This window comes from Sphaeramia orbicularis, chromosome 13, assembly GCF_902148855.1.
Source record: "Sphaeramia orbicularis chromosome 13, fSphaOr1.1, whole genome shotgun sequence".
NCBI lineage: Eukaryota > Metazoa > Chordata > Actinopteri > Kurtiformes > Apogonidae > Sphaeramia > Sphaeramia orbicularis.
The window spans coordinates 51192437-51216913 of record NC_043969.1 but is presented as its reverse complement, the minus strand read 5'-3'; the positions used below and the strand labels follow the sequence as shown (position 1 = coordinate 51216913).

Below are 24477 nucleotides of genomic sequence, written 5' to 3'. Positions count from 1 at the left end.
GTAAAAAAGACAAAGAGAGGAATTGAACTTTGACAGGTTTGGACTAAATAAGACACTCAGGATGTACAGCAATAAGAGATTTAGGATGTTGAAGAACTGTGAACTTGAACACACTGATCAACAAGAACGATTTGAATTTGGTCCCAATATGGGTAGTTTTGGGCTCTTTTTTTTCTAAATCAGTCCAGATGCTTTTTGACACCTGTTTTAAATCCGTAAAGCAGTTCCATGGTAAAAAAAAATAAAATAAAATAAAATAAGCAACAAAATGAACAAAAACAGCCAAAGTGATCAATAAAATGAACAGAAATTAATAATAAACCAACAAAATAAAAAGTAACATGAACAGAATACGACAAAAACTAAAATAAATTGAAGAAAAAATAGTAAAATAAAAAACCAAAATGTAGAAAAATTAACTAAATAAGCAACTAAATGAACAAAAATGAATACAATATTTACTAAATAATCAATCACATGACAAAATAGGTAAAAAAAAAAAAAAAAACAAGAACTAAAATGAAGTTAAAAAAAAAAAAAAAAAGAATAAAATAAGCAAGAAGTATTTGAATTTGGTCCCAGTAGTTTTAGTTTTGGTTCTTTTTTTCTAAATCAGTCCAGATGCTTTTTGATACTTGTTTAACTCCATACAGCAGTTCCATGGTCAAAACTCAGTAAAGACACAGGAAAAAAAAAGGAGGAAAATCACCACAACACTGAAAACAGGAAAAACAAAAAACTACAAGGAAAGCGGTGTTAAAAAAAAAAAAAGGAAAAAAAAAAAGCCCAAACCGTCTATTTTTAAATTGTGAGTTGGTTTCACTCACTGCTCTGTGTTTTACCCCCCATTCCACAGGCGGTGGGGGGTGAACTGAGCATGCTCAGATGTCTATGGAAAGAACAAGCTCTATTCTATCAGCACGATTTAAAATTAAACTATTGAGTAAATGGTTGAATTTTTCTGAATATTTAAATAAATCCTACATTTAGAATGCTCACCACAGACATGTCAGGGGTTAAAGAGTTAATAGTTTGATATAAAACACTAACTGTTCTTGTTCGTCCAACAGGAGGAGACGGGGAGCCCCGTTGGCAGCGACAAGGTAGCAGACGAGGAAGGGGAGGACCTGGAGGATGAGGAGGAGTACGATGAAGAGGAGGAGGAGGATGATGATGACCGACCGAGGAAGAAGCCGAGGCACGGGGGGTTCATCCTGGATGAGGCCGGTACGAACCAGTCGCCCTGTGTCTGCGGACCGCTGGTGTTTCCTCCAGCTGTAGTAGGCGGTCCAGTTCATCCCACTGTTTGTCTCCATAGATGTGGACGATGAGTACGAGGACGAAGAGGATCAGTGGGAAGAAGGAGCTGAGGATATTCTGGAGAAAGGTAAGGTGCTATTAATGCTCCTCAAACCCAAACAATTAAACCTGAAGAAGAGGAAACAGCGTCACTTTGTAAAGTTTTACATTTTATCTGTGCAGAAGTTAAACTATATGGTCAAAAGTATTGGGACACATGTCCACAGCTGTCAGATGTCCTGTTCATGAGGATCGGACAGAGAAACGTCAATATTTCTCTCTAGTTTAAGGGTAGATTTTTCTCCCTCAGCCAGATGTGATGACAGTAGATGGAAATTATTATTTACAGTCAGAGCAGGAAAAATATTAGGGACATTTAGAGGAAGAACATTTAAAATCATAGTCATTAGGGCTGCATGATATTGGAAAAACTGACATTGCAATTTTTTTTAACCCTGCGATATATATTGCGATATGAAAAACTACTCAGGAGGATATAACAGCTGTGTGGTGCCGACGTAAATGGTCAAACGCATTAGTCGTTTCCTTTTGTTGTGTCGACAGGTGGAAGACACTGTCGACACAAGAACACATATGTCAGTTTCATCCTTCTGTAGCTGAAATAATTCCAGATAACTGACGTTGCTTTTCTTTTTGGCACCAAGTCTTTGTTTGCATTGATTTTCTTTTGTTCGTTGCTCATTTTTCAATGTTGTTGCCAGCGACTCACTCCAAACTGATTAAGAACAATTGTGATTGGTGGATCGCTGTGTGCAGTGTGTGTCACATACCCTTGAACTTAGATGAGGACACGCTGAGTTCATTTACCTCCTACATTGCAGGACTTGCGATGTGACTATTGCGCACACATACATCGCGATGTCAGTGCTCACCGATATATTGTGCAGCTCTAATAGTCGAGGATAAAAAAAACAAAAAAACAAAAATCAATGACAGGAATGAAGTCCAAACCATCTGTCAGTCATTTTAAAAACAAAGATAATAATGTAACCCAAACTAACCAATGCTCTGATATTTATCCCATAATATAAAACTCTATTCTGACATTAGTCCTTATTGTTTTGGATCCCAGACTCCTGTTAGAAAAGAAACACCTGGAGTCAGCAGGTCCACAGACTGATGGACACATTGTGGATGACTTAGACAATTATGATATGGAACAGAACAAAGAAAATAATCCTGTCTCAATGTCTAGAAATTCAACAGATACCAAGAAAGCATGAAAACTTTTACTTGTACATGAAAACAAAATATGACCTCATTCATATTGGAAAAGGAGATGAAGTGAAGGTTTGGATGATGTGTAAAATATATTTATTTATTTACCTTTACTTAACCAGGAAAACCTCATTGAGATTAAAAATGTCTTTTTCAGGAGTGCCCAGCCAAGACGGGCAGCAGTACATTAAATAGTTACAGACACAACCTTTCGCACAAAAAACAAAAGCAAGTTTTCAATACATAAAAGAACACAAAATCAAGTCAAACCTTCCAAAGTCAACTTTGCTAAAAATAAATAACTAAATAAAAATCAGAGCTCTGTGTGCATCAGTTCAGCGACCCTTGTCATCAAACTGAGCCATGTCTCTCCCTTAGGAAACAGAAGCTAATCCTGTTGTAAAATTTTTTAAATAACAGAACCGCTCCAACATGTAATAACAGTGAAGTTCCACCTCCAGAGTTGGTAAACAGCTCTGCATAAGTTAAACTGTAGTGGATCCAGAGTAGAGCTTTGGGGCACTCCGGATTCATCAGGTCCACATACTTTTGTCCATATAGTGAATGTGCTGTGATGGCTTTTTATTATTATTTTACTACAAAAACTGCATTTTGGCACTATTTTGGCCTTTTTTTTTTTTTTTTTTTAAAGCAGACACTCCAAATACATGTGAACCAAACCCATTCATTGCTAATGTAACGCACATGTGGAGGTTTGGCCAACGACAAGCGACACCCACCGTGGAATGCCTTTGCTGTTTCATGCACCAATACAGGATGTTGTTTAATCTCAGCAGAGCTTTTCTGATCTTTAGTTCAGCTGCTGCCCCCTAGTGTTACGCTGGTAGGGGGCATTTGGAGGCAGAATGTGGCCCTGGTGGCTTGAAGCTGTTTGTACGTCGCTGTTGTCTGACTGAACTCTCTCTGTCTTATCGGTGTTTCTCTCTGTCATGCATGTCCTCTTCAGTTAACGGTAAAAATCTCCGCTAGATATTCCCCCTGCTCTCATGTTCACATTTACATCCATGTGTGTCCAAAGCACATGGAATATCCGCTCCATCCATTTAATGACGTCGATGTCCCATAGTGTGTTAACAGCTCCTCATTACAACACTGCTGTGTTTGTCATCTGTAACCTGACGTGAGGAAGCACAGACGGCAATTAATCCAATATTGGCTCCTCATTAACGAGACGACTCCTGTGGAATTCCAGACGATTGGCTCTGACTTCACATCAGACTTATATGTACAAACCAGAGCTGTTAAACATCAGGCCCTGAAGGTATTAACACTGAAGGTCCAAATGGGTTTAGTTCAGGTTCCACATACAGACCAATATTAGAGTGGATCTGTTTTATCTGAATCCGTGCTGTACAATGATATAGGTACAAATATAAGATATACTAAAACTAATAAATCTGCGTAACATTCGTTCTTTTCATATTCAATTGAGAATCCACAATCAGAAAATGAAAAAATGACTCGTTATTTCATTATTCATGTTCAAATAAAAAAAAAAAAACCAGTTGTTTTTCATTCTTTTGATTGTATGCACAAATTAAAAATCGGAAATAATCAAATGGATCAAATGTGGGGTTTCATATTGACATTTTTCATATCTGATTTGGTTTGACCCGTTAGTTCCTGACTTGTTGGTGTGTTGTTCTAGACAGTCGTGGGTTTGTTAGTATTCTGCCTAATGCATTCTGCAACAATGGAGAATTTGGTGTTATTCAGAAGAAACAAACACATTACTGTGAAGGAGGATGACACGACAACTGAAAGAATGGACAGGATCTTCCAGTTATTGTTGTTTTGTCTAATACAATACAAAACAGCATGAACGATGGGTTTGTCTGAATCTTCCAGTTCGTAGACATTCGTGGAAGGAGTATGTCTACGATGTCCAGATTTCATACAAAACCCATTGTTCATAAGAATCTTTGTGACCTCGATGGCATTAGCACGCTTTCCTTGAAAATGACAACATCTGGGGCCTCATGTATAAAGCGTGCGTGCGCACAAAAACCTAGTGTACGCCCTTTTCCACGCTCACGTTCAGATGTATAAAGACTGAAATGACCGTGGAAATGTGCGCTCCTTCGCACCAACTCCACAGCTGGCGTACGCACGTTTCTAGTGCTTTGGAACCTTTGGCGACACTTAGAGGTGACACTGGGAAACTGTTAATAATGTAACAAAGGTCATTCCTCCGATTGATGTGCACATCAGAGATACACAGAAGAACAATGAACACACCAGCACGTCATCCTACTGCTAGAGCAGCACATCCACCACCTGAACCAGAACCAACCAGACCCTGGATCCATCAGTGCCATTCCTGCCCAGGAGGACATTCAGCAACAACCATATAAAGAGACAAGGACACAAAATTCACTGGTTGATAAATGCATTTAATGTAGTCTTCATGTCTGTGAGAACATTTATTAGTCGGCCCAGTCGCTCATTGACTCCGCCCATTGTCCTCACTATGTCCTAATGTGACTCGGGTCAGTACAGACCCATGCCGGTGTTCTGGACACCGGTCGGACGGGCATCAGCAGTGGGCTGTGGCGGACCGGAGGACCGGCTAACACCAGGGAGTCAGCAGAAGCCTCTGTGACAGGAGGATGGTACTGGGTCTGACCGTCTGCTGTGTCATTATTGGAAAATAATAATTTGAGTGAATAAACAGGAGTCACAGTCCAGGATTTCCTCTTTCATTTCCTGTCATGATTACGCATGAACCTTTATCTAGTTTAGCTGTGATCAGACTGTGTATGACCCGTAGAATGAACTAATGTGTGACTTACACTAATACTAAATATATTTTTACCTTGGGGCTGATCCGCGTCAGCCCTGTGAGAACAGTGTCACCCACAGTATTGTCGACTCTCTGCTCAAACAGTCTCAGTTCGTCTCTTTTCTTCTTCTGCCTGTTTCGGCCTCCGCTTCGCATCCACCTCGACGTCATCATCTGATCCTGCAGACAGGGGAATCCCAGAGGGAATCCCACCTGCAGACCCCATTTATACTGATTTGCATATTTAGATGTGGGCGTGGAGAGGGAGGAGTCAGGTACTCCAACATATGCGCTCAATTCCACGCTGATTGGGATGAATAAAGGAAGTGTACTTGGATTCGGGCGTACGCTCAGTTTTATACATCTGGATTTTTTTGTGCGTTCGGACTTTTCTGGATTTGGGCGTACACCAGGTTTACGTATGAAATCCACGCAAGTCTTTATACATGAGGCCCCTGGTCTCAGAAACTGAAAAAAAAAAAACAGGCGTTTTTGGTCCGTTTTTCCATTTCTGTCGGTAATAAGTTTCTTTTTTGTTATTAGAAAGAAAAAATGAAAATCAATCCATTTTTTAAATTTGCTTTATCTGTTTTGACACTGAAAAAGAGAAGCGCCTGGAAATTCAGTTTTAATTCTTGAATTTCAAAACAAAAGTCAATTTATCACTAGTTGTTCTTTTGTCTCTGAAAATAAAATCCAGTAACCGACAGACCCACTGACCTGACCCATTTGCTTATTTCCAATTTTTAATTTATTCGTACAATCAAAAGAATGAAAAACAACTGTTTTTTTTATTATTATTTTTAATTTGTACATGAATAATGAAATGACAAATCATGTTTTCGTTTTCTGATTGTGGATTCTCAATTGAAAGTGGAAAGAATGAATAATACACAGATTTATCAGTTTTAGTGTGTCCTATATTTGTACCTATATCTTTGTACAGCACTCTTGTGTTATTGTAAATGTGCTATAGAAATAAACTTGACGTTGACCCATATGATCTGAAGTAAAATAACAGCATAATAACATATAAATAATGACTCTGAGTTTTCTTCTTGGTTTAATGTGAAAAATAATATTACATTAAGTCTATAAATAATGACAACTCCACATTTTTCTCTTTGGTTTTGTGCAAAAAAACATAAAATTATGAAAATATCTAGGCTACATTTACAAACTAGTCTAACAATAAAATGTGAACAACCTGAAATATAAAAAAAAAAAATTAAGTGCAATTTCAACAATATTCGGCCTGTTATTGATGTTTTGTGCCTTTATAGATTTGATCTGTAATAAATATAGGCAGAATATTGTTAAAATTGCTCTTATTTTTCTTTAAAAATGTCAGTTTTTTCAGGTTATTCACATCTGTTTTGTTTGGATAGTTTGTAAATGTAATTGTTAAATGTAATTTATTGCACTAAAACACAGCTAAACATTTGTAGTTGTCATTATTTTCACTTTATTATGCTTGTTTACTTGAGATTATATTAGTGTGAATGTGGAACCTGAGCTAAAGTGAGTTGGATGTCCCTGTTATAAATGCAGTGATTTTCTGTTCTACAGTTATTGTGACTAAATCCTCAGCACAGACTAGTAACAGGAGTGAATTCATCCTAAAACCCTTTCTTTTGTCTTCATGTGTGACCTGGTTCATGGTGGATTGCTATCTGCCTCCACATCAAACTGGTTCCCATGACTGGTTTCTAACTTGATGGCTTCACATCCTGGAAACTACTGTCATGCTTTTACACACAGGACAAGATTTTAGGTGTTTGACATGAAATGGAAACCCTCACAGTTCTCATTGTACAGGATTCTCACAAGTCGTGTTTCCATTGGACAGCTGTGCAAAACTTTCCCAATATTTTCTAAATGTTGAAAAAACAGAGGTGCGTAATGTGGGTTTTTCCATTAAATCACAAATGCAATGATTTATTTATTATCGTGAGATGTCCGTAGAAGTTAGGAGTGGGCGTTACGGCAAAAATATCATATCACGATTTTTAAGAACTAAAATCACAATCTCAATTTTATCACGATTCTTTACATTTAGACTAATTTGCATATCTTTTGTCAGTGCTTCCGTTGCATCTTTCAACTGTTTGTTCCTCTTCTTATACAGACTGTTTTTACTAAATGCTTGCATTAAAGTGTTAAAGTGACGTTAAAGTGGCTCTCACACTGTTTGGACACGCATCGGTACAGGTTGGACAATAACGGTGTGAAGCTTATAATGCGTACAGATAACACGCCAGTTAAAAGTGTTGTGTTTATTTACACAAGTCATGATGTCACATTGCCAGGTGATTGAACAGGTTCGTAGTGTTTCCATCTGACGTATGAACCGTATCTGTGCAAATTTAGCAAATTACTGTTTTCTGCGCTTTGTCATTTGGGGAAAAGCCAAACCAATTCCGTACGATGGAAGTGCAGTTGTTTTTAGGAAGTAACTCATCCATTTCGCTGTCGGCCATGACTCCACTACACAACATTAAATCCACGTGATGTAAACGCAAACCAACGTCATGCATCTGTGCGTCTCATAGAACTCCACCCAGAGCCGTTGAATCCTCTATGGCTCCGACTACATCAGATTATAGACCATTACACCATCTTTCTGTTTTGTTCCAATCCTTCACAATCTAATATTATATCACACACCCCTACAAGAAGTCATTCCATAAACATGAACATAAATCTGTGTTGTTTTGAATCTAGAATGCTTGTTCCTCCTCTATCTCCTCCTAAATTCTAAAATGATTGGGTTTCCTGGTGTGTCCACACATACACACGTTTGGTTTAAACTTACCTTCTTCTCTTGTTCTAGCATCCATCAACATCTGTTTTTGTTTTTTTTAATTCACGTGAGTCTAGTTGGACTGAAAGGTCTTTCCATCGAGGTTTTGCATGATATACCAATTTCACCAAGCCTGAAAAACCACCTCTTGCAAGTGCAAAAATTTTTCAGCGAAAAATGACAGTTTTGACGAAATTTACCTTTTTCCGTTCGGCAAATTTTTATGTGCAAGTTATATTCGGGCAATTTGAATGTCAATGGAAAAGCGACTACTGTGAGAAAAAATCTGGAAATATCTCAAAACTTTTGCACAAAAACAATTAACGTCTGGAAAACAATTGAAATAAAGCAAAATTGTCCCAAGTCATACCAATATCTCGGGACTGAAGTTAGTAAATGCATTGTTCCTGTTTTTAACTTCATTTCCCATCATGCAGCATGGTACTACACTTCCCATCTACCATCATGGCCATAACAATGTGATTGTAAGACCATTGCATTACAAAATTACTAAGATCTCCCAAAATATTGGTCCTCGCAACTTGTCATTTTCCTAGTCTGTTCCTTGACTGTAAATGCCTCGTTCCTGTTTTTAACTTCATTTCCCATCATGCAAGTCTGCTTCCTGTCTCTCCCCCCGGCAACTGCTTAGCAACGTGAATTAAATCAGTCCCTCCTGACTTTAAAAAAAGTGGAATTTTGAAGAAAAACATTTAACGTGGAGATGGGACTATTCCTCAACTGTAGGAGCCAAACTGACCAGTTAAAACGTCTACATTTCTTCAGAACTGCTCAGACACACACACACACACACAAACACACGCTCAGAGACTGTCCAGTATTATGGTCGAGATTTAAATTTAGATCATATTGGTTTGAATGTTGAAGCTGGACTAAAATGATCGTTAATATCTTCGGTGTAATTTTTGCATTTCGCTCATTCGTCCCATCGTATGGTTTGGACTATGTGGCGGGCCGGTTTTGGCCCACGGGCCGCATGTTTAACACCCCTGGTCAATAATATAAAAGAGGTTACGGTCTGTTTGGATGAGTTCACTGCTGCTTTTAGTCTGTCGGCAATTACAGAAGTAGAGAAAATCACTGGACTGATACTTTGACTCCTTCCCTTTATGAAATTCTACACAAAGTACTTTTTATTCAATTTCAATGACAAATATAGATTTTTGTCTTGACTGTAGTGGTGAGTTGTACAGATGCTCCAACAGTGTTAAATTAGTTTCTGTTCTCTTTAGTATTAAGTTGAAATGAACTAAATCTGACCGTGGGTCCTGAGGTTAGAGGTTCAACAGGTGAATGTACCTCCAGAGAACCAACTGCGATCATTTGCCTGACCCTGCTGCCCGTTAGAGCGCCGTCTATGTTTGTTTTTTCCTTTTTTTATTTTCTGGACTAACAGATTTGAGTGAAGCCTTTTCTGTGACACCTGGTGATGTCACTGAAGGTGGATGATGGACAGTAGGATCTGAACTGGTGTGTCCTCACAGCCCAAATGTCCTCCAAATGTCAGGAGGATGGTTGGCCCAGCAGTCACTTTTCCACTGGACGTCTGTGCAAAAATGTACCAATATTTACTGTATGTCAAAAAAACAGAAGTGTGTAATGTGGGTATTTCTATTAAATCACAAGTGCGGTGATTTGTTTATTTGTTATCGCAAGATGTCACAAGAAGTCATTCCATAAACATGTTGATGAACATAAATATCTGTTGTTTTGAATCAAGAATGCTCGTACAAAATTCAAAAATGATTAAGATAAGATATTCCTTTATTAGTCCCATGAGGGGAAATTCCAAATTTACATCAGCAAGAGTGGAGCACAAAAAAAGAAGATCAAAATCAAAAATAAAGACAAACACAACGTTATTCTCTTAACGTTATGGCTTTATTCTTGAAATATGACAACGGTATTCTCATAAAATAATTTATTTTTCTTTTTGTATTGGACTTTATTCACATAAAATTACTGGTTTTGTCTCGATAATTTACGACTTTATTCTCATAGTGACAAGTGTTTTTATTTTCCAACGTGGCCCTAATACGTCGTCGTACTTGAGTGACCTTGAAGGGTCAAACACCAGTGTCTACATTTCAACTATTTTCTTTTCTGAAAAATTACCGGTCTGATTAATTTAAAATTTCATATATAGCTTCAATATCTACAAAGTTTGTTCACAGTTTTCAGAAATTTGGATTTTTAAATTTTTGAAGTATTATAACTTTGCCTTTACTTATAACAGATATCAGTCTAGTTCCTATTGGTCACTGATAGAAGTCATATATGGACTGTGATTGGATGAGGTGAGTTCTCCTCCAGTGAAAGTCCCGCCCACTTCTATAGTTAGATTGATGTCCATCCAGACCACAGGACTGGAACATAGAACAGAACCTGACATAGAACACATTCAGCTGGTTCTGATCCACATAGAACAGATGCTGACGGACAGGGACACTGGTTTTATTTCCCTTTTGTGGGCGGGCCTAAGAGGGCATGTCTGGTTTCTGGGACCGTTCTATTGGATGCCTGTCCAGTTGAGTTCCTACTGTCCCGCCTCCTTAACACACATTGAACCCTCACATGCTTCTCTGTGCTCAACATCATTAACCTGTTGGTTTTGTGTTGTTGTTTTTTTTTCTCCCATCATGCTTTGTGTTGCTGCTGCCTGACTCTGCTCCTGATGACAATGTCTTTTGGCTTCTGTCTTCATCCTCCTCATCCTCCTCTTGTTACTGTGCATCTTTATTTCTGCTCCATCGCCTTCTTTTATCTCTGTTTCATCATCTTCTTTCTCTCCTCCTTCTTTCCATCCATTTTTCTTCCTTCTTCTTCATCGTCTTCTTTCTTTCTTCTTCTTTGTCTTCTTCTTCTTCTTGTTTTCTTCTTCTTTGTCTTCTTTCTTCTTCCTCCCCCTGGTTTGGTCTCAAGCAGAGGAGGCTGAAGGTGAGTCTGTTCATAATTCCATTTAAATCCTTTGGAGTTGTTCATGTATATATTTATATATATTTAACTCTTTCTTCCTCCTCCTCTTCCTCCTTTTAGCTTCTAATATTGACCATGTGGTGTTGGATGAAGATCACTCTGGATCCCGGCGGCTGCAGAACCTCTGGAGGTATTAGTTCATCCATTAAAAATGACTTTTATAACTGTTTAACCCATAAAGATGTTCTAAAATGAAGAAAACAGCATCTGTTTCAGATTTAATTTGTTTAGATGTCTTATTATTATTCTAAAAAAAAAGCCCAAAATTGTAATAAAACACTAAATGTTTTGAGTTTTTCTCAGGGATGTTCTAAAAATTGTTGAATGTTTGGTAGTTTTCTTCAAGGGTGAAGTTGTTTAAAACATTTATTAAAAAAAAAAAAACCAAAAAAAAAAAAACATATTGATGTATGATGATTTTACAGCAGTTTTTTTTTGTTTTTTTTTTAAATGTGTGTACATTTTTGCCAATTGACTGAAGTCGGTCATTAAACTGATACAGAATCTGTGTGTGTGTTTGTTGTTACTTCCTGCATTGTGTTTTTACCTGATTTTAACTTTTGTATTTGTGTTTGTGTTACAGAGACTCCAGAGAAGAGGCTCTGGGTGAATACTACATGAGGAAATATGCCAAATCCTCTGGGGGGGAACAGTAAGTATTATTGTGAATAGTGCCTTTTCTACATTAATGAGGATATTTTCCACCACCTTTGGGTGTTTCATGTCTGTGTGGAAAACAAAGATTCAAAAAAAGATGTCAATTTGCAATATCATTATAATGAAAAGTTGTTATATCATATTCCAGGTATTTCTCAAAAACATGTTATTGACATCATATCATTTAAATTTTTAACTTACCTTTTATATATTAGATGTCATTGTAGTTTTTGTTTTACTACCTCAAACGTCCATATTTGGGTCAAAATGACCCACATTCATTTACAGTAGAACTACATCTGAACCTTTGATTCTGACTCACTCACTCAATGGATGATGACATTGTTCTATTACTGTTATATATTACATACTATATATACTTTCCAAAATCTCCAAATGTTTAAAAAAAACATTGTAAAATTGTTAAAAATGTTAAGAAAAGAAAAATAACAAAAAAAATCATTCTTTTTTGGAATCTGTAGGAACCATGTATCAGATAAAGAAATCAGTCTCTAAAAATATGTTGTGTTGTGTTTGTCTTCTTCATCTGCGGTGTTTAGTTACTCTGGAGGATCAGAGGAACTGTCTGATGACATCACCCAACAGCAGCTGCTTCCTGGAGTCAAGTACGTAAACACACACCTGTTACATACCTGTTACACACCTGCACAGGTAACACACACCTGTTACACACCTGCACAAGTAGCACACACCTGTTACACACCTGCACAGGTAACACACACCTGTTACACACCTGCACAAGTAGCACACACCTGTTACACACCTGCACAAGTAGCACACACCTGTTACACACCTGCACAGGTAACACACACCTGTTACACACCTGCACAAGTAGCACACACCTGTTACATACCTGCACAGGTAACACACACCTGTTACACATCTGCACAGATGAACAGGAAGTAAACTGACTGTGATCCATGTTCTCTTCATCAGGGATCCAAACCTGTGGACTGTCAAGTGTAAGGTGTGTGTCCTCGAGACTATGAACACGCACACACACACACACACTCACACACTCATGTTTTCACACATCTTTTGCCTGACTGTTTCTTGTGTCGTCAGATTGGAGAGGAGAGAGCGACCGCCATCGCATTGATGAGGAAGTTCATCGCCTACCAGTTCACTGACACAGTAAGAACAGTAACATGTGACAGAAGACAAACTGTGGCACATTTAACACCTTTCATCACATCAACACAATTATACGACCCACTAAACCTAAATGGTTTTGCTGATTAAGTGGCATCGATGGGATGTTTTACAAACCGTCAGTATCTAGTAAATACGCTATAAATATTTGTATATTTGAGGGGCTCTGTCTACAACTAGATAAAAAGTGAACAAAGATTATCAACAGGGTCCAAATGACTCCAAAGAACCAAAAAGAACAAGAACATGGACACACAATGATCTAGAACAGCCACAATGGACCAACACATGGAAAAGAGAGGAATAGTTTATTTCTATAATCTCATAAAGTTTAGTTATGAACATTTACAGTTGTTTTTCATAATAAATGTGATAAAAATTTAAGTCTGTTTTATTATGGTACTATAACACACTGTTTTAAACAATTATTACATATAATAATGGTAATTAATGGACAGATGTTGAAAGTTAAGTTCTTTCTGGGAAAAAAGGTGCAAAAGAATTGGCAAAAAACATTTTCTAACACATTTATTTTAAAAACAGCATGAATAAATCTCAGCCTATTATAGTGGGAGTCCTTAAAGGGTTACTATTATCTGAACAGATGAGATGGGCTGTTTTTGAGCGTTGTCCTCTTTTTGCTCATATATTATGTGTTTGGGTTCCTTTACTCTCCCTGTTTTCTAAGTGGTGTTTAAAGGCTTGCATCTGTGTCCAAACCTTCAGCCTCTGCAGATCAAGTCGGTGGTCGCTCCAGATCACGTCAAAGGCTATATCTACGTAGAGTCGTACAAACAGACGCACGTGAAGGCGGCCATCGAAGGCATCGGTAACCTGAGGATGGGCTTCTGGAACCAGCAGATGGTCCCGATTAAAGAGATGACCGATGTCCTGAAGGTGGTCAAAGAGGTGACCAACCTGAAACCCAAGTCCTGGGTCCGACTCAAGAGAGGCTTGTACAAGGACGACATCGCTCAGGTATCACCGACGACAAACGGACGATCACTGTGACTGACTGATTCAGAGTGCTTTTCTAGTTTACCTCATAGAACTGCTGCCTCTGTCACTCACTTTAACCTTATTCATGCATGAATTATTAAAACCTCGGTCAAGGTTTTTCTCCTGAGTGTTTTTATTCTTGTTTAAGCCTGAAATGAACGTATTTTTCATGTAGTTCCATAAATGTCCACTCGGATGGACACCATGAGTTTAACTTTAGAAGCAAAGAAATATGTTTTTAACAAAAAAATGTCAGAAAATTATGAAAACTATGAAATAAAAACACTATTTTAAAAAACTTTATTTTTGTTTGATTTTAGTACAAAACAAACATAAGGGACATTTGGAATACATTGACCATAATAAACCTTTGTGACTAACAATTGGTTTTAGTAATGTGAGGTTGAAATGAAAATTGCCCATTTCTTTCATTTATCATGACACTGTTCTTCTTGAGTTCTCAATCTATGGGTCAGAATCTCCATCTCAAATAGTTGTTACTCAATTTATGGAGATAAGGTGCAAAAAGAAAAACCTTTTTGAATAATAAAAAACCCCTGTTAATTCTACTCTAATACTAATTGTTCATTGATTACCACTCAAATGTGTTGGTTCAAATCAGGTTTATCCACAACAATACAGTTAAAGTAATGATATTTAATGGAATTACAGTGTAAATACTGACACTGATGCATGGAGTCACATTTAGTCGACATGGGATTAATTGTAAATTTCTTCCAATATTAAATAAATCTGTAATTTTGTCCAATCATATTAATCCTTAGGTGTTACTTGATGTTTCTGTATTTGTTCTACCTTCAGGGGTGTCCTCATATAGAAGGATTTACAACATATTCATAGGATGGGCAGCATTTATGACTTCCTGTCGGCCATCTTGGTTATGAGTAAAAAAAAAACAAAAAAAAACTGCACTTCCCCAACTGGCCACTAGGTGTCGGTGTCTGTGATAATGCCTCAGTGTCCACTGTGTCAGCTGATATGAACTAAACCAACTAAACCCATGAATATATAAGAGAACAGAGGAACACTGGACAGGAAAGGGTTAAATTAGATCCAAAGTGACATTTAAAAACCCCTGAAATGTGGTTTTGTGTTGACCAGGTGGACTACGTGGAGCCCAGTCAGAACACCATCTCTCTGAAGATGATCCCCCGAATAGACCTGGACCGGATCAAGGCCAAGATGAGTCTGGTACGCAACCCACAGACTCAGGGTGGTGTGTTCACCTGTAGCTCAGTGCGGGGACGCTTTCACTGTTTTTCTGTCTTTTATAGAAAGACTGGTTCGCTAAGAGGAAGAAGTTTAAGAGACCTGCCCAGAGGCTGTTTGACGCTGAGAAGATCAGGTACAAACATACAGTTACTAAAGTCAGACGGGAACGAGAATAAGGGCATGTATACACATCCAAGGAGTGGAGCTGCATCATAAATAACCAAAAAAGAAAAACGGAAGTGGAAGAAATACTTTTGTAACTTACTGCTGCAAAATTTCCCTAAATTCAATCAATAAAGTCTCATCTTATCTTATCTTATTTTATTATATCTTATCTTACCCACCATAGAGTCCAGTCCCTCCCATGGGATGAATTAGTGAAATGCCAAAATGACACTTAAGACATGAAGAGTCGAGGTCGTCCCTTCCAGCTCAGAACAATGGAAAAGTGGAACCAGTCAAATAATCGAATAACTGATAAATAATGACAATGACAAGGTTTTCTCTTTGCTTTAGTGGAAAATCACATGATCTTTAATTTCTTTATCTAATCTTAAATTATCTTGTCTTGTTTTGAATTACCTTATCATAAATGATCTTGTCTTATCTGATTTAAACTACCTTATCTTAAATTATCTTGTCTTATCTTAAATGATCTTTATGGAAGCAAATCTGTGTCATCAGAGATTGAAAGGTTGTATTTTGCAATCATTTAGGTTGAAAGGTTGTATTTTGCAATCATTTAGGTTGAAAGGTTGTATTTTGCAATGTTTTGGGGTTTTTTTTGAATGGTTGTATTTCATAATTTAAGTTTTTTTATAGTTGATTTATTTTTTTGAGTTGTTGAATTTTTACACATGGTTTCATATTCTGAATTCAATTATTCAAAAAAAAAAAATTAATTCAATATTCTTAATTATAATGCGTTTCAAATTCAATCTAAAAAAATTCAACCTAAAAACATTCGATATAACATCTTGACCAGGCAAAACCAATGGAGTACGGAGCCACTCGATCTAACTTTCACCCAATCATACGTCGCGCTGAAGATCACATGATGCTCACTTAGCAGCACAGGACTGGACTCCTGTGAAAAACCATGCTCTTGTTTCGCCGCCGTGCACATTCTTGGACCTATTCCCGGTTGCGCTGCTTCTTCATGATGGGGAACAGCAAGACGGGGTCTGGTACTGGAGACGCTCTCCCAGAAGCAACTGCTGCTCTTGTGTTTACAGTCCTATCTGGCAATCCACAGGCGAAAGACACAAATATTCACTCTGTGGCATGTGTCCTAAACATACATACAGTCTACTCTCGTTATACCGCCAACTTCCGTTCACGGCCAAATTGGCGGTATAGCGAAAATGGCGTTACAACGGGTTGCGTCCATAATGTGCATGTCTTTACTATATGATGTCTATGCTGCCTCCGTTAACCCGTTCTAATTGCGTTTCTAAATAAATCTTGATTCTGTTATGTTGTAAGGCAGGGATCGGCAACCTTTAACACTCAAAGAGCCATTTCGACCCGGTTTCCACGGAAAAGACAACACTGGGAGCCGCACCTCGGAGATGCCGCGCCGCGCCGCTGGCGGTATAACGGTCGGGAAATCAATGGTATAAGTGTTGTTTGTGCATGGAACTGGGCTGGCAGATGGCGATAGGCGGAAATGGCGGTATAACGGCGGGCGGTTTAACGAGAGTAGACTGTATGTGGGTTTGTATTGGACATACGTAGAAACACAATGGAAGAATAGTCTGTGAACAGAGAATTAGTGAGGTCAGCAGAGCGGGACTGTTATTCAAGTTTATGTGAGGCATAAGAAAACACAGACAAAATGAACTGTATGCATTTCAAATGGGTTTATTCACACTGAAGTCAAAAAGAACTAGGCTCAAATACAAAATGCTTTCAAAACTTTACAAAAGGGCAGAAAAATCCAGGTGCTGTTGCTGTGAATCTGCCTCCTCGTCCATGGACAACAGCTGGAAAGAACACAACAAGAAACCATGGTTTAATGGGACCTGTTCTCCCCAGTGTGGACAATAACCCTGTCTACTGGAACTGGGTTCAGTTAACTACTGGGTTCAGTTCTGACTTTTATCAAACCACCGACAAACAGCGTTGAAGACAACACGGAAATGTTACCATTAGCTTGTTGTTAGCATACCAGTAGCTAGCGCTTTAACATCCGTAACGTTTGTACTTCACTTTCATCTCTAAAGTCGACTTTTTGTGAGCCATTAACCATGTGTTTTAGAAACAAAACTTACCAGTATGGTCTACCGCTGTTTGAACTACAGACTCGCCCACAGTCGAAAGCCTCCAGTCCGTGTGTGCTGTGTCCCAGTTCAGTGCACCTGTAGTCTGGTTCACTGGTCCCCTACAGTCCAGTCCAGCAGCTCCAAATGGGGGTTTTTCCGGCCGTCCGCTGCGTCTGTTCTGGTCCCTGTAGTCCACCTTTAACTTCTTTAGTTTGTTTAGAAGCTGGTCCAGGTCCGGTCTTATCCAGCTCTCTCTATATTTTTCCGAACACCTGCTTTGTGCAGATGCTCCCTCCAACTGGTCCTGGACGAAGCCCACAGTGTCAGAAAACACTGGGTCTGCTCCTCCGTCCACTGCTGCTTGTTTTTTGCCGTCTATTACTCTTTCTCTAAAAACTAAATTAAACTTAAAAAAAAAAAACCGCTGGCTGTAGTTTTTAAAATGCCAGTTGACAGCGGAGAGACAGCGAGAGCATACTGAGGCACCGACACCGCCGGTGGCTCCGAGCCGTCGTACCGGAAGTGAGCCACCGGCGGTGTTGGTGCCTCAATATGCACTCGCAGTCTCCGCTATCAACTGGCATTCGGTTCGAAAACCAGGTTCTAGACAGGGTTAGTGTCCACACTGGGGAGAACAGGTCCCATTAAACCATGGTTTCTTGTTGTGTTCTTTCCAGCTGTTGTCCATGGACGAGGAGGCAGATTCACAGCAACAGCACCTGGATTTTTCTGCCCTTTTGTAAAGTTTTGAAAGCATTTTGTATTTGAGCCTAGTTCTTTTTGACTTCAGTGTGAATAAACCCATTTGAAATGCATACAGTTCATTTTGTTTGTGTTTTCTTATGCCTCACATAAACTTGAATAACAGTCCCGCTCTGCTGACCTCACTAATTCTCTGTTCACAGACTATTCTTCCATTGTGTTTGTACGTATGTCCAATACAAACCCACATATGTATGTTTAGGACACATGCCACAGAGTGAATATTTGTGTCTTTCGCCTGTGGATTGCCAGATAGGACTGTAAACACAAGAGCAGCAGTTGCTTCTGGGAGAGCGTCTCCAGTACCAGACCCCGTCTTGCTGTTCCCCATCATGAAGAAGCAGCGCAACCGGGAATAGGTCCAAGAATGTGCACAGCGGCGAAACAAGAGCATGGTTTTTCACAGGAGTCCCGTCCTGTGCTGCTAAGTGAGCATCATGGGATCTTCAGCGATGTGATTGGGTGAAAGTTAGATCGAGTGGCTCCGTACTCCATTGGTTTTGCCTGGTCAAGATGTTATATCGAATGTTTTTAGGTTGAATTTTTTTAGATTGAATTTGAAACACATTGTAATTAAGAACATTGAATTTAAAAAAATTTTTTTTGAATAATTGATTTCAGAATATGAAACTATGTGTAAAAATTCAACAATTCAACTATAAAAAAAAATTAAATTATGAAATACAACCATTCAAAAAAAAACATTGCAAAATACAACCTTTCAACCTAAGTGATTGCAAAATACAACCTTTCAATCTCTGATGACACAGTTTTGCTTCCATAGATCTTATCTTACATTATCTTATTTTAAATTACCTTATCTTAAATGATCTTGTCTTATCTTTTTTAAACTACCTTATCTGAAATTATCTATCTTAAATTATCTTGTCTTGTTTTAAATTGCCTTATCGTAAATGATCTTATCTTATTTAAATTACCTTATCTTAAATGATCTTGTCATGTCTTAAATTATCTTAAATTATCTTGTCTTATTTTAAATTACCTTATCTTAAATGATCTTGTCTTATCTTATGTTATTTGAAATTACCTTACCTTAATTTATCTCGTCTTATCTTGTCTTATCTTTTCTTGTCTTAAATGATCTTGTCTTATCTTATTTTAAATTCCCTTATCTTAAATCATCTTATCTTACTTAAATTATCTTATCTTAAATTATCTTGTCTTATTTTAAATTTCGTTCTCTTATCTTAAATTATCCTGTCTTATCTTACTTAAATGACTTCATCTTAAATTATCTTGTCTTATCTTTTCTTGTCTTAAATGATCTTGTCTTACCTTGTTTTAAATTACCTTTTCTTATCTTAAATTTTCTTGTCTTATCTTACTTGAATTATCTTAAATTATCTTGCCTTATTTTAAATTTCCCTATCTCATCTTAAATTATTTTGTCTTATTTTAAATTACCTTATCTTAAGTTGTCTTATCTTAAATTATCTTGTCTTATTTTAAATTAGATTATCTTATCTTAAATTGTCTCTTAAATGATCTTGTCTCATCTTTGTCTTTTGTATAATTCATCGGTTACACTTTGTCTCATGGTGTTAGAATTCTGGTTCGGTTGGTCGACCATCTTTGACTTGACGCTTAAACGTACGAGGCTGATCTCGTTCATCTGTTTGATTGACAGGTCTCTGGGCGGGGAGGTCAGCCATGATGGAGACTTCATGATCTTCGAGGGGAACCGGTACAGCCGCAAAGGATTCCTTTTCAAGAGCTTCGCCATGTCTGCTGTGGTGAGGACGAGCTTTTCTGTTCGAATGTTATGAACAAAAGGTGGAAGACAACTGTTATGGTTCAGTTTAATATTGTTAGCCTCATAGCATAACTGTCTATCTCAGACACAAATGGACAAAAGTATGTGGACATGTTGAATCCAGGTGTATCGTTTCTAACGGGTCTGGGATCCAGTTTTTAGATTATGGGATAAATATCCTATTGATGATTAATATTGATGTTTTATATCCAATCCTCATGAACAGGACATGTGACAGCTGTAAACATGATGTCCTTCCTTAATAAGTTACCGTAAAGGAAACATGTAGAAGGTGAACAGTATCGGTCCAACAACTGAGCCTTGAGGAACTCCATGACCAACTGAGACGCACTGAGAAGATTCAGAATAATGACCATCAGTGTTTCACTGTAGTTTAATGGTAGATTTTTCTTCCTCAGTCAGATGTGACGAAAGTAGATGGAAATTATTATTTGCAGTCAGAGCAGGAAAAACATTAGAGGAAGAACATTGAAAATCAGAGTCTTGGAGAAAAAAAAGTCAGTGTTGATATAAATTGAGTCCAAACCATAAGCGAGTCATTTTGGAAACAAAGATAATTTAAACCAAATTAACCAATGCACTGATATCTATCCCATAATATAAAACCATATTCTGACATTAGTCCTTATTGTTTTGGATCCCAGACCCCTATTAGAGGGTATGTATCTTTATTTAGGTGGGACAGTGCACATTAATGAACACATTTATACATTCCATTTCAGTATAAACATGTAAATATGCCGGAGTTAGCGCCAACGCTAATTTTGATCCGTAGTCCCCACTTCATAAATAACAGATCTGTGCAATACAAAACAAAACAATACAGTGTAATAAGTGCAATACAGAGCAAGACAGTGCAATACACTGTAAAACAGAACAGCTCAATTCACTGCAATATAGTACATGTCAAGGATTAAAGTAAACATTTACTTCTTAAAGGACAATACAGTACAATACCTTACATCACAGTACAAAATGGCATTTATGCCTACGTGTCAGAGATTAAAATAAACATTCAGATATCTCTTTAAAGAAACACCTGGATTCAATGGATCCACAGACTTTAGTCCGTCTGTGTATGAGTTAATTATGAGTATGAGGATACAAACAAACAAAATAATCCTACTTTAATGCCTAGAAATAATACAGATTTCAAGAAAACAGGAACACTTATACATGAAACCACAATATGACTTCAAGGACATATTAGGACATGAGGAGGAGGAGGTGAAGGTTTGGATCCTGTGTTAAATCAGAGCTGAACTCCTTTAACAGCCCTTTAAACAAACTCATAAAGATGAAGAGTGGGACTAATGCACTGTGGTTTGTGTGGAACAGATCACAGATGGGGTGAAGCCCACTCTGTCTGAACTGGAGAAGTTTGAAGACCAGCCTGAGGGCATCGACCTGGAGGTGGTCACAGAGTCAGGTATGGAGGACGGGGTCAGGGGTCAAAGGTCAAGGCCACTTCAGAACCAGCAGAGGTTATTGGTCTGGAGGGTGGACATTGTGCGTTGTTGGATGAAACAACAAATGTTTAGATGTTTTATCATTTTACTCGATGGTTTGTCATACTGTCAGTATTCTGATTAGGGATGTAACAATCTGAAAATTTCAAATCACGGTTATTGTGACCAAAATTATCACGGTTATCATTATTATCGCGGTATTGTTGAAATTGGGCTCAAAATGTTCAAAAAGTATTAATACACACACTGAGATAATTTAACCAAGTTTTATTTTGAAAAAAACAACAACAAACAACCAAATAAAGTAATCGGCACAATGTACCTTCTGTTGGCAGAAATGTTCAAGTATTAACCCTTAGTGGTCTGAGCCTATTCTGTCCGTTTTTCAGTCCTTTTGATTTTGCCTTTATATACTATATAAACAAATGTTTACTATACCCATGTTAGGGATCTTTTTTCAGCACAACTTCATCTATCTCATCTGTCTGTTATTTTTTTACTTTAACCTACTATATCAACACAAAAGGACAGAAAACACACAAAAACAATTTAAAAATGTATGTAATTTATTGCATGAATAACACAAAGATGGTTAGTGAACCTTTTCAAAGACTTTAAAAGTGGATATTGGTTCCAAATATTGGGTAAATATAACCAAAACTGTAATAAATAAAAACTATACTCAAATATTTGACATTAAAGCAATTCTTTACATAGGTGTTTCCTCCAGAAAAGTGCAGTAATCAAACACAGTTATCACGTTAATTAGAATTTGAACGGTAATACTAACAGTCTGCAATTTTACCGCAGTTTATCGTTATACTGGTAATCGTTACATCCCTAATTCTGATGTGGCTCATTTTAATAGTGTGGAACATTCTAGGTCTAGATTTTTGAAATGTTCCACTACTTGGCAACATTTGTCCAATATTCACATGAACGCAAGAATGAACGGAAATGATTTTAGTAGGCAGACTAGGTTGGGGTTGCCATATTTTTTCTTTAAGGGAAAAAATACAAGAAAATTTGAAAAAATATAGAGAAAAAATATAAAGCAACTAATCCTCTGGTACCCCACCCACAGAGGTCCTTTTTTGTATTTATTTAACCATTACTTCAGCAGGAAAAAACGATCCCACTGAGATTAAGAACCTCTTTTCCAAGGGAGTCCTGGCCAAGACGCAGCAGGAAATACAACACACACAGTTACAACGTACAAACGTTTACAGGACAAGTCAAACTATGAAAAACAAATGCAAGTCATTGAGTTAGTCTGTAGCACTTTGAGTTTGGATTTAAAAGCATTCAAGGAAATCAATTCAGTCAGTTTCCAGTCTTTTAGCAACAGATTCCATGTGTAAGGAGCAGAGTAGACAAATGCCCTTTGACCCAGTTCTGTTCGGACGAACAGTACAGAGAGGAACAAACGCTCATCTGATCACAGACAATAAGAATCAACACTTCTTGTTTTTAAACTACAGATGTAGGAAGCAATAGTCCAAGTATGGCCTTGGAAATAAAGGTGTCCCAGCCTCCCAGAGGACAGGACAGGACAACCCATTCTGGAATACAACTGACAATAATGTGTCTAATCACCTGAAGTGCATAATCTGTACAGTGTCATAGTAATGTCAGGATGTTTTTCGTACAGTTTGTTTAGGAGTTTAAAACTACAAGTTTTTCTGTTGTGTGTCATTTTCACCTCATTAACTGAGAACTGAAATAAATAATAAATAAGTATGAAATCATAAATCTGTAACATCAGACAACTGCAGTTTTTAGTAGTAGTAGTATTTGTTGTAGTAGTACTAATAGGAGTATTAAAGCTAATGCCTGTTGAGTGTCTGGTGGTTAAACGTGTGTGTGTGTGTGTGTGTGTGTGTGTGTGTGTGTGTGTGTGTGTGTGTGTGTGTGTGTGTGTGTGTGTGTGTGTTCAGGTAAGGAGCGTGAACACAACCTTCAGGCTGGAGACAACGTGGAAGTGTGTGAGGGAGAGTTGATCAACCTACAGGGAAAAATCCTCAGCGTGGACGGAAACAAGATCACCATCATGCCCAAACATGAGGACCTGAAGGTACCACCAGCAGCACCACACCATCCTGGATGAACCCTGAACTCACCTCTTGTGTGTGTGTGTGTGTGTGTGTGTGTGTGTGTTGGGTTTAGTGACAGTGAATGTCTCTTAATGTCTGATTTTAATAGTGACGACATATGCTGCCTTCACGTGCGATGGGAATTATGGTAAATACTAGTTTCGAACTGGAACAGGTTGTATTTTCCACTGGAGAACTGGGAAAAATGTTGATGACCTTTGACCTTTTCAACATGGCGGAGAGCAATGATGTGTTCACGGCCAATGATAAACAATGGTTTTATGAATGTTCTGCTGCTGTTAGCCGATGATTTTACACATTTATAGTTTACACAATTTAGAAAAAAAAAAAATTCTTACCCAAGTATCAGGTCAACATAATTTGTGTTTCAGCCATTTTTCATTTTACTACGACAACAAAAACACTTGAACACAACACAAATGTAATTTCGAATTCACAAGTGGGAAGGCTCATCTTCCCGACAACACCTGAAGGCAGCATATGATTCAATTCCAAATCTCTGGACTGAACTACATCCAAAACTATTAGTGAAAGATATTAAAAGGAAAATAAAACGATGCATTTTCAGAGAAAAGTACAAGAAAAAAAACCTACCTAATCATTTAATTTTACTCATCTCATAGTCACATCTATGGCTCATTAAACCAAGTTATGAATGATTGGTGTTTTGTTTTTTTTTTAAATGCAGGACCCTCTGGAGTTCCCCGCCCACGAGTTAAGGAAATACTTCCGAATGGGCGACCACGTGAAGGTGATCGCTGGGCGATACGAAGGTGACACCGGCCTCATCGTCAGAGTGGAGGAAAATTTCGTCATCTTGTTCTCCGACCTCACCATGCACGAGGTAACAGGAATGTCCTCAACTGTCTC

At 37.9% G+C, this 24477-nt stretch overlaps 1 protein-coding gene across 6 annotated transcripts in view; it reads left to right on the top strand.

The window, feature by feature from the left end:
• The window catches only part of supt5h (SPT5 homolog, DSIF elongation factor subunit), a 40271-nt gene that overhangs the window by 3715 nt on the left and 12079 nt on the right, over positions 1–24477 (top strand). For 2 of the 6 annotated variants that reach the window (XM_030152043.1, XM_030152042.1), the window contains exons 3-18: positions 1071–1227; positions 1319–1387; positions 3506–3511; positions 11088–11102; positions 11202–11271; positions 11725–11793; positions 12359–12424; positions 12756–12786; positions 12885–12953; positions 13698–13949; positions 15093–15182; positions 15266–15336; positions 19878–19983; positions 21363–21453; positions 23431–23567; positions 24296–24451. In XM_030152043.1, coding sequence (XP_030007903.1) covers positions 1071–1227; positions 1319–1387; positions 3506–3511; positions 11088–11102; positions 11202–11271; positions 11725–11793; positions 12359–12424; positions 12756–12786; positions 12885–12953; positions 13698–13949; positions 15093–15182; positions 15266–15336; positions 19878–19983; positions 21363–21453; positions 23431–23567; positions 24296–24451 — 1455 coding nt within the window. The remainder of the gene's footprint in view (positions 1–1070; positions 1228–1318; positions 1388–3505; positions 3512–11087; positions 11103–11201; positions 11272–11724; positions 11794–12358; positions 12425–12755; positions 12787–12884; positions 12954–13697; positions 13950–15092; positions 15183–15265; positions 15337–19877; positions 19984–21362; positions 21454–23430; positions 23568–24295; positions 24452–24477) is intronic. The other 4 variants (XM_030152044.1, XM_030152046.1, XM_030152045.1 and 1 more) reach the window with 4 other exon arrangements.